The sequence below is a fragment of the Balaenoptera ricei genome, chromosome 19 (genome assembly GCF_028023285.1).
Source record: "Balaenoptera ricei isolate mBalRic1 chromosome 19, mBalRic1.hap2, whole genome shotgun sequence".
NCBI classification, from domain to species: Eukaryota; Metazoa; Chordata; class Mammalia; order Artiodactyla; family Balaenopteridae; genus Balaenoptera; species Balaenoptera ricei.
Genome location: NC_082657.1, coordinates 28,284,122 through 28,299,679, shown reverse-complemented (window position 1 = coordinate 28,299,679; position 15,558 = coordinate 28,284,122). Strand labels below are relative to the sequence as shown.

The following is a 15,558-nucleotide window of genomic DNA, read 5'->3' as shown; positions in this document are numbered from 1 at the left end:
TTAAGTGGAAAGGGTAGGATAATTCTGTTGCTTTAAAAAAAATGGCAAAAGCTGCCCAATGAAAAGTTGGGCAGGAAATAAAATGTTAAAGGTGATTACCTTTGTATGGTAGAAAAACATGAGGATTTTTTTCCTTTTATTTTTCTAATTTTCTACCAAGGGTGTATATATATATATATCTCTCAAGTTGGAAAAAGTAATAAACCTAAAAGAGATCCTAATGATTTCTTTTTAAAAAAGAAAAACAGTCTTTAAGGAACTAAAAATAGTCTTTAATATAGCATATCTAAATAAATCAAATTGTTCTTACAGCAGTCATTCCTAAATCATTTGCATGGATGTGCTCATCTAAAGAACTGCATGACTTCCAACATGGTTTAATCCTACTTGAACTCACGCAGCACTTAGAGAGCACTTACCACGTTTGGCACTGTGCTTGGCAGCACAGACTGATACAGAAGAGTATAAGATATGTGAAAACGCCTACCCTACAGAGCTCCTACTTTTAATATATCTATGTTTCACCTCTGTAAGAATATATTAGAAATGCCAGACGCCTGTATTATTTGATCACTGAAGAGCACAATAGACAGTAAGTAGTCAGTTCAGAGGAGAGTACGATCGTCACTGACTGCACTTATCTTAATGGAGGAAGCCTTGGGCTGGGGCCTCAAGATAACCTGAAAGTTTTTCGGAGGCGAAGAAGAGCTGCATACAAATATAGGTTATAAAGGAGGCTAGTGAGCAAACCGTAACATGTCTGGCATACCATGCTAAGAATATTTTAAAGGCTTGCTGCTTCAGGTATTTTTCCCTTGTAGACACTAATAATGAAACAGCAAATTTATTTAAAACATCATTATTTCAGGTTACACATGAAAATTTATCAATGTGGAAAGAAAAGTTCATTTTTCTTCTCATCTTGTTTAAGAATTGAGCCAAGGATTCCTTACAATGATAGAACTTTATCATCTGAACAAATAGCTGGTCAGTGACCTCCAGCTACTCTCAACAATAACTTGAGAAACATCGCAACAGTAGTATATTTCACTGAGGAACAGCTAATGAAAAAAGATCGTTATAGAAACATGATTTCATAAAACTTCATCCTAAAAGAAGTCACTTTATACTTAATATCTATGAACTGATTTAAATTATTTAAATATAATATTTAAATATAAAAATGTAAGTCGTAAAAACTGATAGATGGGAACAGAGATTCTATGGCTTATAAAAGTAGAGAGAAAAATCCCAATGGAGATAATGAGAAATGTTAAATTGAAAAAAATGCATTAGCTAATATGGAGCATAAACATGACTATTCTTCCTCTAATCCACTCAAAATAATATGAACCAAAACAATGGGCCAATATTTAGTCAGATCACTGTATTTTCCCAGTTTAAGATTTAAATGTAAACCAAGTCTTTTTTTTTTCTTCCCCATCTTTTTCACCTCATTATCATTTTAACTCTAAAAGGCACATCTTAGGTTGTTTTTAAAATAAATTCCTAACTTATTAGCACCTTCCTCCACATAAACAGGTACTTCTACCAAAAGGCTGGAGCTCCATGCGTGGGAAAATGGGGAAAGTGAGTGACAGAATCAAGAGAATGAGCAAGGAAGACAGATAACAGAATGCAGCTCTGTTTTTCCTTGGCTATTTTAAGGCCGCAGAACAGTGGTGCCTACTCATAGGCTGCGGAAAAACAAAACTCTACATGAACTCTACTTGTGAGCATGTGACCGGTACTTAAATGCCAAGACCTGGGTGTTCCCAAATGCCCACACACTCCACCCCGTGGCTGTGCTATAATCCTCTACTGTTCTCTCCCCTCCTATCACCTCCTCCAACCCGCAACTCTGACACAAGCGCATACTCTGCTCTCAACCCCCTCCCCTTAACCACCACACCCCACACTCCACCTGCTTCCAAACAGGTTTTCAAACAGAAATTTTCACCAGGCTTTGATAATTTAATGCGTAGCTGGGTAATAACTCCCCAGTAGCACAAGGGCAGATGGCTATAGTGTTTAGTGAAACATCTGGTACAGGGATGGCTAGTGAGTACATGCTTACCAGCAAGGTGTATCAAAAATCAGGCTTAGTAGAATGAGTCATAGACAAACCCACAAACCTTTTATTTGGCAACAATCATAACCTCAATTCGCACCACACATTTCTAAAAAGCTTATATTTACACATATTTTAGGCAAATACACAAGCTCCTTTCACAAAAGACTCATAAAGAAAATAAATTCTCATTTTCTTTAGGTTCAATCCTCTTAACAATAGTCACACACACGAAAGGATACTACTCACTTGAAAAAAAGAGAACAAATTTTAGGTCTATCAGTTTCAGTAAAAATTTAAAACAGAGATCTGTTTAAACCCAACAATGCTCATAAGAAGTGGTGGGGATTATGACATTATATACTGCCTACCAGCAGGCATCATAAAAATATATTTTCTACAATTCTGCCACATAAATTAAATAATAATGCCCAAAACAGGATATTTTAGGTACAATTTAAGAATCAGACTGAATTTTATAAAAAGTCATATTGAAGCTTATAAATCTAAACTTGTCCTCCTGAGAATTGAGAAATAAAATAATAATGAAAGCTAATTTTTATTGAACGCTCAGTGTGTGCTGGGCACTAAGCACTCTCCAAGCCTTACTGAATAATCAATACCAATGTAGGAAGAAATAAGGACAAATACCTACATGTCATGTGCCCATGACATTAATTTCACATGACAGTAACTCCACAAACTCACTCTCTAAATTCCATCAAATATCACACAATACTGTGCCACAGATAATAAAAGGAAGAAATAAACTAAGACAACTCTGAGTGCAGGAATCAAGTCTCTTGCATGGAGAACACCTCCCTAAAGCTCTGTAGCATAAATCAGAAGATTTAGGCCCTAGATCTAGCTTCTCCAGGATTGGTCCATGATGCCAATTTCTTTACAAAAGCAAACTACAGCCTCTAGTGGCACATGTGAGAATAAGAAAGTCTAGGCAACAAAAACATGATTTGAATTGCCAGAAAGACTGACCCAAATCAATTCCCTGACCTAATTTGCAGTCCTCATTGCTTATTTACTAAAATCTTGGGATGCTTTTTCTTCAATGCGTAAGAATTGTAAATAAGCAAATAAAAGAGAATAAAAAGAACCATTTTTCATGAAAAAGTTTCTGAAATCGTTTCCCATCCCTGCCTAAGGATCCCATGAATAAGGCAAATGGAAAATAAGATGTTATAAAAGCATCGTATTCTTTTCTTTTCCCCACAATCCAAGTTTAATCCATATTCACCAAACTGTAAATATGCATTTAAATTACCCTTGGCCACTGGCAGCTGTCCACTGCTTGCACTGGCATGCCTGCCAAAGCCCCCATTTATAATCTGCAATGCTTTTACAACTTTAAGATCGAGTTTATGATCTTGAGGTTAGAAGTTTTATATTCAGTTTAATTACTTTCTACTTAAAGCTACATGCCTTCCTTTAAAAAAATTGTTTTAACTGAGATATAATTGACATATTACATTATATTAGTCTCAGGTATACAACGTCATATTCTTGTAAGCAGCTCATAATTTCTACATTTTAAAATGTTCCTTAACACATAAGCTATAGGAATGTTTTCTCACAACTTGCAACTATGAAACAGAGGTTCATGCTTTCCCAAAGCATCTTCCGATATGAGCCACCGAGAACAAAACAATGAACGTAACATGCAAATCTCATTCTAATAATGTCAGATTAATCAGAGACACAGTTCTTACAGTTTAATGTATTTTTATAGAAAGGGTGTCAAAAATGCAAAGCCTTAATTATCTTTTCTCCTTATTATTCATACTCACACTGTAAACCAGCCTCCTTGAAAGAAAGTTTAAAATGCAAACATAATAAATTTGTCATCAAAGATTTCTTACCTCCTCCTACTTGCCTGCTATTGCACTTATTCCTTAAACTCTAAAAGTTATGAGTCATTATTTATGAAATGCTATTGGGCCAAAATAAATGTAAAAATATAATATTTAATTATAACTAATTTATAATTGCATTCAAATGAGATTCCAGGAAAGCTGAGGCACAGACCCCCACCCCCGTCCACCGTCACACAGACATCAAGGTTAGTTTGGGTATACCTTGACGGTAGAGTCTTTGGCTAGCAGGTAAGTACCATAAATGTCCTTTCCATTCAAGGTAACACAAAGAGCCCTTTAAGAAAAAGATATACCTTATGCCTTGGCTTTTGGTGGGGGGGGGGGCTCTAGACAAATGAAAAGGAAGGAAATCAGAGATTAAATCGAGAGAAGTACTCTACCTATGTCCTCGAATGTCAGACTGATCACACACGCCTCCAAGTGCGATCCTGTGGAACTCTCGGCCCAGAGTCTTGGCCACTGATCTTCCCACGCTTGTTTTACCAACGCCAGGAGGGCCGACAAAGCACAGAATGGGGCCCTTCAGGTTGTTTTTCAGCTGTCTGACAGCCAAGTATTCCAGCACTCTTTTCTTCAATTTTTCCATGGCATAATGGTCATTATCCAGAAGAATCCGAGCTGCTCGAATATCCAGACGGTCTGTCAAGCAACCCAACAGAAACAATCTGAGCATGTGGAATTTTTCAATGGGACAACTCCTTTCCAGGCTGGTTAAGAGTCAAAATAGTTTTTTGAAAAAAGATGTGACAAGAACAGGCTTGGTTTCTTCTAAATGAGTCTTCAGGGAGACCCGGACTTGGTTTTCCCGCTTAAAAAGATTTAGTACTTACAGAAATAGTAGACACTACATAATTAAAAACTCAAGGAGTTAATACTCATTTCATTTGGAATGATTTTCTAGATACACATTATTTCTATGGAGACATAATTTCTACATATTTTATTTGTGCTGGCATTTGTTCTTTTTTTTTTAAGTGTTTTTTTCTTACTACAATTAGTTATATATGCTCATTCCAGAAAACCCTATGACACTAATAAAAAAAGAAGGAAATAGTCACCCATAATTTCATTTCTCCCCTAGAGAACATCACTACCTTCACTTCAGTACGTATTATTCCAGATTCTGTGTGTGTGGGTGTGTGTGTGTGGGTGTGGGTGTGTGTGTGTGTATGCGTGCACACACGCTTACATACCTATTTTTCAAACTAAGATTATACGGGTCTTCAAGTTTTGTAAAATGTTTTTTCACTTAACATATTACAGACGTCTTTCAGTGTCAAATGTATTGTTCAGTAACAGTTTAGTGGGTACATATTATTCCATTATTTAATGATCCACACTCATTTAACTAATTCCCTATTGCTGAGCATTTAGGTTATCCATAAATCTTTACAGTTATAAAGCATGCTTCACTGTGCATCCTTGTAACTAAATCTCCACATATATCTGTAATTATTTCCTTCAGCTCATCTTCTAAAACAGAAGGGCTGGGTCAAAAAAAAAAAATTAAGACATAAAGAACTGCCTAAGTTCTATCCATTCAAGTCTCACCAGAAATGTTATGAATTAGGCCCTGTTTCTAGAGCCAAGCTTTCATTAGGTTTACTGATATGCTTCAGGCTCTGAAATAATCACAGATTAAACACTAGGTCATGGAAGCCAAAAGGAATTCATCAGCTGGGTGGCAGCTAGAGGATAATCCACAGCCACAGTACTGACAGTGAAGGAAGAAAATGGAAGAGAGAAAAACACACACAAGTCCACTCTTTCAATCAGTTATTTGGAAACTGTTATACACTTTTCCTACAAGAAAAAAAAAAAATGCCTTAAATGGTAGTTTGGTTCCCAAGCTAGTCTATAAAAACCCAGGTAAGCAGTAATGTATGTAATTTAATTATAGTACTATTCATTTTAGTCAGTCTTGGCTGAGTGATTTGGAAAGGGAAGAATAAAATTTCTTTCCCTTTCCTGGCTTCAGAAGCCAACCAATGAATATATGAATAAATGAAATATAGAAAGTTTCCTGTTTCATGATGCTAACCCTGACACTACAACCTACCATAGTAAATAAAAAAAAACCACTTCAGACCAATTCCATTTTGCATAGCTCTAAATATTAAAATGCTTGTAAATCAAATCTATTCAAAGAGTAATCTACTAAGTCCCAGTGGGATTTATTTTAGTTATGCAAAGATGGTTCAATATTCAGTTATCAACATATTTATTACATCATCATGTCCAAGGAGAAACACTTTCTATCAAAATGTCATTTTGTACCTAAAAAGGCACTTGTTGTATGCAACATCCATTCCTAATTAACATTTAGTAAACTAAGAATAGAATTCTATGTACTTTAGAAAAAAATGAAAACAGTGAAGGAATTTCTTCTAATATGCCACGTAAAGACAAGTTTAAAAGTTCTTTCAAACTTTTAAGGAAAGATAATTTCCATGTTACGTATTGTTGTATATCTTTTCTATACAGGATGCATCTTTTCTGAATATTCTTTTTAATGATTCAGAATGTATGTTTCCTATTATGAATAACACTTGTGGTTAAACATAAAAAATTTAAAACTTACATGAACATGTATTTCTCTATTTACAATTAGAAGATTGAAATGGTATCTACTGGCTCCCTCCATTCAAGATGGAAAATCAACAAACTTATTTCCTCCAACTCGTTCCTCTCTGTTTTCCTTTCTGCTTTTGATAATCTCTACTTAGGTAAGCTTCCCTTTTCAAGAATTATGAAAGACATTTTCACAGTTTTATGATCTTACTCATAACTATTTAGACCTAAGTCTATATAGTACTGGTTTAGAAGCTCAACATGACTACTTCTATACCACAATTTACCCATCTTCAGTTCTCCACTGAAATGATGAACAATGAGAAGTGTTTTCGTGATGGGTACATGAGTGCTATGTATCTCTAATGCTGACCACATCCAGCAGAAACTCTCTGAGTTGTAAAGAAAAAAAAAAAAGCTTTGCCTTGTTTTCATATTTTCTTGGTTATTTCAGTGAAGAATGGGAGCTAGCACTCTGCATTCAAATAAACATTTTGCCCTCAACTCTCCACAATTACATTGTATGAACCTGACAAAAATTCCTAGTTACTAATTAATTTCACTTTACAAATAGGACAAGTGGGGAGGGGAGGAAGCCAAGAGCGATTTACTGGGCTACTAATAGCAAATAATAAAACCGGCAATTTTAATATTCTCAGGCCATTATACTACATACACCCTGCATTTCTCTTAAGTCGTTAGTTAAAATAAATCCTGAAGCACAGAAAAACATTACCAAAAGAACACCAAAATTTCAAAACAAGACCCTTGGTGTTACCAAGTTACCTAGATATGCTGCTTCACATTGTGCACTAGCCCTACTGTCAAAGGAGAAAATAACAGGGTTTGGAAATTACCACCACTCCATCAGTGCCACAAACAAATACCCATCAAACACACACCAAAATGGAAGATGTTTCATTTCACGCAGATGAAATGAAATCAGAGCAGTTAAACATGTAAAGTTTAAATGTAACTTTCTTTCCCAGGTCTAAACTAACAGGGAGCAGGACCCTCTCCAAATCTCACAGAATAGGACCACTTCACTTAAAAGCAGGCACTGGAGAGTAAGGAGTTAACCGAAGACTATCTGAACCAAAATGTATTTCCTAACAGCCCAGCTAGATCCAGAGAGACATCAGAACTCAAACTGACCAAGTGACAACTAGGGGCTAATTCAATGGGAATGCATGCTCCCTTGCATTCATCTTACTACGGCATTCCTAGAAAATTTTGAATTAAGAATTAAACCAAGAAATTCAGCTTCAGTTTGGTAAAACACCATCAACTAGAAGGCAATATTCTGTCATGAATGTAAACATGAAATAAATTAAGAAATAAATGTACCAACATAGTCCGTAGCAGCTTTATATACAGTTGCCAAAAACCTAGGAACAACCCACAGGTCCAACAACAGGTAAATGGATAAACCAATTACTGATATATGCAGTAACATGGATGAGCTTTAAATAATTATGCTGAGTGAAAGAACCAAAAAAAAAGGGGGTGGCACATACTATATCATTCCATTTATATAAAATTTTAGCCACACACATTAATGTGTTAAGTGAGCCTATCAAAAAAAACTAATTAAAATAGGGTTGTTTTAACCTTAACACTGCCCCAGCATAGTTAATTTAACACAAATATGCTTCATTCTGGGCCCTCTTTGAGATAAAAATAATTTTTTTGAATGCTCAATACCAGAGAGCATGCATGGTCCTCTGTAGATTAACCGGAAAGTATTTTTTTAGAAAAGTATTTTTTAATGTTAAAAATTCAACATCCTGAAATCTAGTATGTATATCATACCTCATGTGGGGCATAAATGTGCGTTTTAGGGCTAATGCTTCAAAATTTCTAGCACTGTTTTAAATGTAAGAGTTTTATTAGCCAGGATAATATATCTGTTCAATTTTCAAAAGTCAACCATATAGCTATTCCTATGCCAAAAGTAGTTCAGGCAATCAACCCCCTGCTGAACTCAACAAACCTTGTATGTAAACTTGACAGAAGAGTGTCCAATAACAGACATAAATGCAAATAAAATGATTCTGAAGATTCTGAAAGACGACTGAGTATATTTCTTACCCCAAGAGAAAATACATAACAAAGACATAAGAAAACTGGTATAAAATGCTCCTGATAGGTAGAAAAGTTCTACTGAAGGATAGAGAGAGAAAAAGAATTGAAACTCTTTAAATAAGTTCTAGTGGAAGAAAAACAAACTTCCAAATGGTAAAACTGTTCCACTGTTATCCTGTCTTTATATGTAATTATTTCCTTTAGAAAACATAAAAGATTTACTGTCTCTAGTACTGAGTTGGCACTTATTGCCGACTACCTCAAAACTGTTTTGTTTTCCTATGTTCCTGACAAAGAGCACATAAATATAAAAGTTTATTGTCTAACTATTGGTATTGAGAAACACATATTTCACCAATTACAGAAAATCTTACTTCCTCCAAAATTAGGCGAAAGGTACTTGCATGAAGCACCTTCTTTTCCTTTTCATCCTAAAACCTAGATGGCACAAGTTTAGTCTCTAAATAGTTTACATCATGAACTACTATAACAGGAAGATAACCAATGGGGAGTATTTCAACAGAATTTGCTTGAGCTTCCTGAGTGACAATTAGGCTGCAAAAAAAGGTGTTATTTTGTTTGCTCACCAGTTGTACTTTTGTTCCAGGGAAGTTCCACCATAAGTTCTAAATAATTTCTAGTCAGAGCATATTCTGGCATCGACTGAGGCATTTTTTTGAGCCTGTGTGGAAAGAATACATAGCAAACCTGTTCAAGAACATAGAAAAATTCTGTAAAACAGAAAAACCAAGTATATCTCCCTTTCATGGTCAGATATATCATGCATTTTTGGCTAAACAAATTTGAAAAAGGTTTTAAAAATCTAGTTAATAAAATGATTATTTTGTTTTAAACAGATACTTGCAAACTGGTGGGGAACATTATATCTGATTCTATCCTTGAAATATGGCCTTATCAGTATCAGTATCTCACAGGGAGGGTCTAAGTCACACTTCCTCACTGATTTACTTAAGTGCCTAATACAATAATTACATATTGTTTTGTATCAGAGATGAAGTCAGCTCACCAGATAATAAAAAACTGCAACTTCCATAATATATGCAGTGCGTAATAAGGTGTTCTGCACACAACAGATGTTCTGCATTTATTAACTAATGTCAGAGTCAATATAAAATATGCCTCAACAACATTTATATTCTTAACTGTGAACCTCAGAAGTCAAATCTTCAGTTACTGAGCATTCAGTTAGGTTGATTACAACTCACTCATAAAAGAAAATACAATATAGTTACAACGTTACAAGTATGGAAAGGAAAAATTGGTTTTCTATTTAACCCTGAGATTATCCAGAAAATGTAATCAATCCATGTACCTTATCCTGTCATCAAGGTTCTCCTGTACTTTATCTTGTACAAAGAGAAAGTGACAGTCCCTACCCTCTAGAGTTTATAATCTAAAGAAGAAAACAGTAACTGAATAAACATTATTTCTAAGCAAAACATGGTCTTTTTTTTGGCTGCGTTGAGCCTTCATTGCTGCGCGTGGGCTTTCTCTAGCTGTGGCAAGCCGGGGCTACTCTTTGTTGTGGTGTGGTGTGAGGGCTTCTCACTGTGGTGGGTGGGCTTCTCACTGTGGTGGCTTCTCTTGTTGCGGAGCACAGGCTCTAGGCGCGTGGGCTTCAGTAGTTGTGGCTCGCAGGCTCTAGAGCACAGGTTCAGTAGTTGTGGTGCACGGGCTTAGTTGCTCCGCGGCATGTGGGATCTTCCCAGACCAGGGCTCAAACCTGTGTCCCCTGCACTGGCAGGCGAATTCTTAACCACTGCGCCACTAGGGAAGCCCAAAATATGGTCTTAAGACTGTGAAAAGGAACACTACCTAACACCATACACAAAAATATACTCCAAATGGATTAAAGACTTAAACGTAAGACCAGACACTATAAAACTCTTAGAGGAAAACATAAGAAAAACACTCTGACATAAACCACAGCAAGATCTTTTTTGACCCAGCTCCTAGAGTAACAGAAATAAAAACAGAAATAAACAAATGTAACATAAACTTAAAAGCTTTTGCACAGCAAAGGAAACCATAAACAAGACAAAAAGACAACCCTCAGAATGGGAGAAAATAATTCCAAATGAAACAAAGGATTAATCTCCAAAATCTACAAACAGCTCATGGAGCTTAATATCAAAATAACAAACAATCCAGTTAAAAAATGGGCGGAAGACCTAAATAGACATTTTACCAAAGAAGACACAGATGGCCAAGAGGCACATGAAAAGATGCTCAACATCACTAATTATTAGAGAAATGCAAATCAAAACTACAATGAGGTGTCACCTCACACCAGTCAGAATGGCCATCATCAAAAAATCTAGAAACAATAAATGCTGGAAAGGGTGTGGTGAAAAGGGAACCCTTCTGCACTGTTGGTGGGAATGTAAATTGATACAGCCACTATGGAAAACAGTATGGAGGTTCCTTAAAAAACTAAAAATAGAACTACCATATGACCCAGCAATCCCACTACTGGGCATGTACCCTGAGAAAACCATAACTCAAAAAGACACACGTACCACAATGTTCACTGCAGCACTATTTACAATAGCCAGGACATGGAACCAACCTAAATGTCCATCAACAGATGAATGGATAAAGAAGATGTGGCACATATATACAATGGAATATTACTCAGCCATAAAAAGACACAATAAAATTGAGTTATTTGTAGTGAGGTGGATGGACCTAGCGTCTATCATACAGAGTGAAGTAAGTCAGAAAGAGAAAAACAAATACCTTATGCTAATGCATATATATGAAATCTAAAAAAAAAAAAAAAAATGGTACTGATGAACCTAGTTGCAGGGCAGGAATAAAGAGGTAGACATAGAGAATGGACTTGAGGACACAGGGTGGGAGAGGGAACCTGGGGTGAAGTGAGAGTAGCATCGACATATATACACTACCGAACGTAAAATAGTTAGCTAGTGGGAAGCAGCAGCATAGCACAGGGAGATCAGCTCAGTGCTTTGCGATGACCTAGAGGGGTGGGATAGGGAGGATGGGAGGGAGGCTCAAGAGGGAGGGGATATGGGGACATATGCATGCATATGGCTGATTCACTTGTTGTACAACAGAAACTAACACAGTGTTGTGAAGCAATTATACTCTAATAAAGATCTATTAAAAAAAAAGAGACTATGAAAAGGCAGTTGCAATAGTGATCGTGTTTGATAGCATACAGTAGGTGGAAGAGTTGTATCATTTATACTAAGCATTTGAGGAAAAGACTAGTGAAAGTGGTATTGATTCAGGAGTATTAAGAACATTTTGAGAATCAGATTCCAGTGGAGCAATGAAGAGGAAAAAGCACTCCACAGATCACAGCTATAAACCGAGAATTAGGAAAGCCATAAAGATAAGAAATATAAGAGATAAGAGTTGACAATGGAAAGGTAAGATGAATAGAGTGGTCCATGACTATACTAAATATAAGAAAAGGAGAAAGATCAAAGAATATGAAACAAATGACTCAGCTTTGTAACGCAAAGTAGCAGATTCATTTCCATGAGCAACAATTTTTAACGTTAATAAGCAAAATGAAAATACTAGTGAATGAACAGCTTCTACAATTTACCTTTTTATCTCTTTGACACAGACTTTGTGGGCCTGGTCTGGCATACTGGATGTTCGTATTTTTTTCTCTAGCATGACAATGTCATCATTGTCTTCATCCTCATCCTCATCTTCTAAAGTACCTGGGATGTGTGTAATCCTCCTAATAGGGCGTATTGCTATAATCTAAAGCATAAAGTACAGAAGTAAAACCACATGTGAAAATAAACTGGAAACGAAGTATCGAGCTAGACATACACATTTTTATGGCTAGAGTCTAAATCTTTAGGAACTAAAGTTCAGAAAAAGTAGGATGCACATGCACATATGGAGGGAGCAGGATTTAAAAAGCAGACCAAGATAAGGTGGACATGATTCTTCCATATATGCTAACACTACCAGCATGAGACAAAAAAAAAAATTCAAGGAACTGGCTACTAGAAATAATTAAAACATCTAAGAATTGTCTTTTCTTGAGCTACTACTGCAGCCACTATTTTCTTGATAAACTTATGACTACTTACCATTTGGCAACTGAATAAATTCCATTTTTCCCCCTACACTGAAAAGTTTCTCTCTAACATCTTTAATCTTTCCACCATTGCTTCTATTCTGTTTGTCATCAACACATAGAAAAGTCTTCCTCCTTTCAAAATATTTTATCTTACCTTACCCTTCCAGTTAACTATACATTATTTACATCCCTTGTGATGGTCTGCTTTTCCAACAAGAGGCTTTAACCACCACTTCCCCCTTCTTACCAATTACTTAGTAATTTGTACTTTGTACTTTGGCTTTTGTCTTCATTGTGCTGAAATTGTTCTTTGAAATCCAACAACATTCTCCTTTGCCAGGTCAAATGGTCTTACTTAAGTTCTTTCTCCATGACTCTCTATCATATTTTAAAACTATCTGCTCTTTTGAAATTCTCAACTCATTATTATCATGAATCAACCCTAGCCATTACTGGAGCAAAATGGTATACTGGTATTTAATTTAAATGTCTCAGAATTTATTTTTTAACCTATGACATTACCTATTTAATACATTCAAATATATAAAGTTAAAAACATAAAACAGTAAAAAAAAAAAGTAATTTTATAAAAACAGAAATATTAAATACATACTTTTATCCTTATGTAAGTCATTAGCAGACAAAATTAATAAAATATTTTAAAGTATGAAAAACTAAAAATAAAATATTTAAGTGAGATTTTTTTTAAAGCACATCAATTATTTCATTGCTGAGACAAAATTACTTTTTTTTTTTTTTTTAAATTTTTTTAAATTTTATTTATTTATTTATTTATTTATGGCTGCGTTGGGTCTTCGTTTCTGTGCGAGGGCTTTCTCCAGTTGCGGCGAGCGGGGGCCACTCTTCATCGCGGTGCGCGGGCCTCTCACTGTCGCGGCCTCTCTTGTTGCAGAGCACAGGCTCCAGACGCGCAGGCTCAGTAATTGTGGCTCACGGGCCTAGTTGCTCCGTGGCATGTGGGATCTTCCCAGACCAGGGCTCGAACCCGTGTGCCCTGCATCGGCAGGCAGATTCTCAACCACTGCGCCACCAGGGAAGCCCCAAAATTACTTTTTAATGCAATTTTTCCCCAGCTGCTAAAAGAGAACTTTTGAACTCTTTGGGGAATAGGCAAGGAGACAGTTTTAGGCAAACTCCAAAAATTGTCCTCTGATTCCTACATTTTCAAGTAACTGTTGCTTGTTTGATAATTTTCTGGAGCAACTTTCTTTTTAAGCAATGGTAATATTAGTTGCTAGCAAGCTGTAAGTTTTCTGTCTCCCAATGCAGAGTATGCACTGGCTTGTCCTTTTGCACAAAATAAATAACTGAGTTGATCTGATCTCAAGCCAGAAATAATTCAGATTTCTGGTGTTTGCTTTCAATGGCATGGTATTCTAGAACACCAACCACCAGATAAGCTACTCCCATCTCTCTCATTCTCAGCCTACTTTCCTGCTCCTTCTTTAGTCCCACCAGGGAGGAATCCTTCACGTCTGCTCTTCTGTCTCCACAATGTCTTCTCTTCAATGGAGGAACGTTTCTGTGCTGATGACCATCAAATCTGTAACATTATTCTCAACCGTTCACTTAATTTCCAACAGCCTTCTGGTTCTCCAACAGCCTTCTGAGAACCATCATTTTCACCCTTGTCCACATCAAATATATTTTCCTGATCCTAACTCTGCCCACACATAACAACAGTAAAACCAAGAGCTCAAAGCAGTCTTCAGACAGATTGCATCATCCATATAAATGCACAAATCAATAAAGAAGTGAAGGATTATTTGATAATGGTGTTAAGTCAAATAAAAAGGGAAAAAATATAACTGCTATCTTTACCTTATTAACAGGGCAAAATAAAATACATATAGGTTAAAAAGTTAAATACTTTTTAAAAATCAACAAAAGGAAAACTAAAAGGAAAGTGGATATTATCAAATCCCTGGAGGATAGAGGACTCTAAGCTTAGAAGAAAGGAAAAGACTAACAGTTTCTATATGAAAATTGAAACGCTTATAAGTTAAAACAAAAAAGTCAGCCAAAAAACTTTAAAAAGTAAAAACAATTAAATTTTTAAGAAAGCCAAATTATGGCACAACACACTGACACAGTCCTTTTAGGAAACAATTTTGTGGTATGTTCTTAATAAATACTGTATACAGTGAAAAGAAGTCATACTCAAAGACACTCATCGTGGTTATTTGCTAATTTTTAAAATACTGAAAACATCACACAATGTTTGGCAGAAAGAAAAATGGCTTAGTAAACTATCCTTTTCAGTGATTACCAAAACAAAAACAAAAAATGAGAAAATGTCTACATGCTTAAAAGGAAAAAAAAAAAGATTCAGACATGGAGAAGTAGCAGAGGGAAACAAACTAAAATTCAAAATTGTATCAGTAACTTGAGTGTAAGAGACAATGAACTTGTTTCTTCTTGTTCCTTTCTTTATTTATTCCCCCATTTTTTTTCTTCAAAAAAAACACACCTGAATCTCACATCACACAAAAACAACTAGGAACCTGAAGAAATGGATTAAAAGAAGCACTTACCCGCTTATCATCATCTTGCTTGTGTTTTCTGGTTTTCTGAAGCAATTTCAGGCCTTCGATTTGTCTGACAAGCAGTGGTATGGTCATCTTGAACCGTTCCTCCAGACTCACAGCATCTAAAATCTGAGGAAATGTATAGCATCTCTCTCTCAGAAACACATGCTCCAAAAACAAGGCAGTCAAGACTCATGACTTAAATTGAGTAGAAAAGACAATTCTATTAATATTCACAGCTACACTATGGCTAACACAACCAAATTATCAGCAAGGTAATCTGACACAAATACCAGAATC

At 35.8% G+C, this 15,558-nt stretch overlaps 1 protein-coding gene across 1 annotated transcript in view; it reads right to left on the bottom strand.

Annotated features, from left to right (window-relative positions):
• Positions 1–15,558, bottom strand: part of LONP2 (lon peptidase 2, peroxisomal) — a 95,539-nt gene that overhangs the window by 68,368 nt on the left and 11,613 nt on the right. The window contains exons 4-7 of the mRNA XM_059905868.1: positions 15,265–15,387; positions 12,218–12,381; positions 9,204–9,298; positions 4,341–4,599 (exon numbers count right to left, since the gene is read on the bottom strand). Coding sequence (XP_059761851.1) covers positions 4,341–4,599; positions 9,204–9,298; positions 12,218–12,381; positions 15,265–15,387 — 641 coding nt within the window. The remainder of the gene's footprint in view (positions 1–4,340; positions 4,600–9,203; positions 9,299–12,217; positions 12,382–15,264; positions 15,388–15,558) is intronic.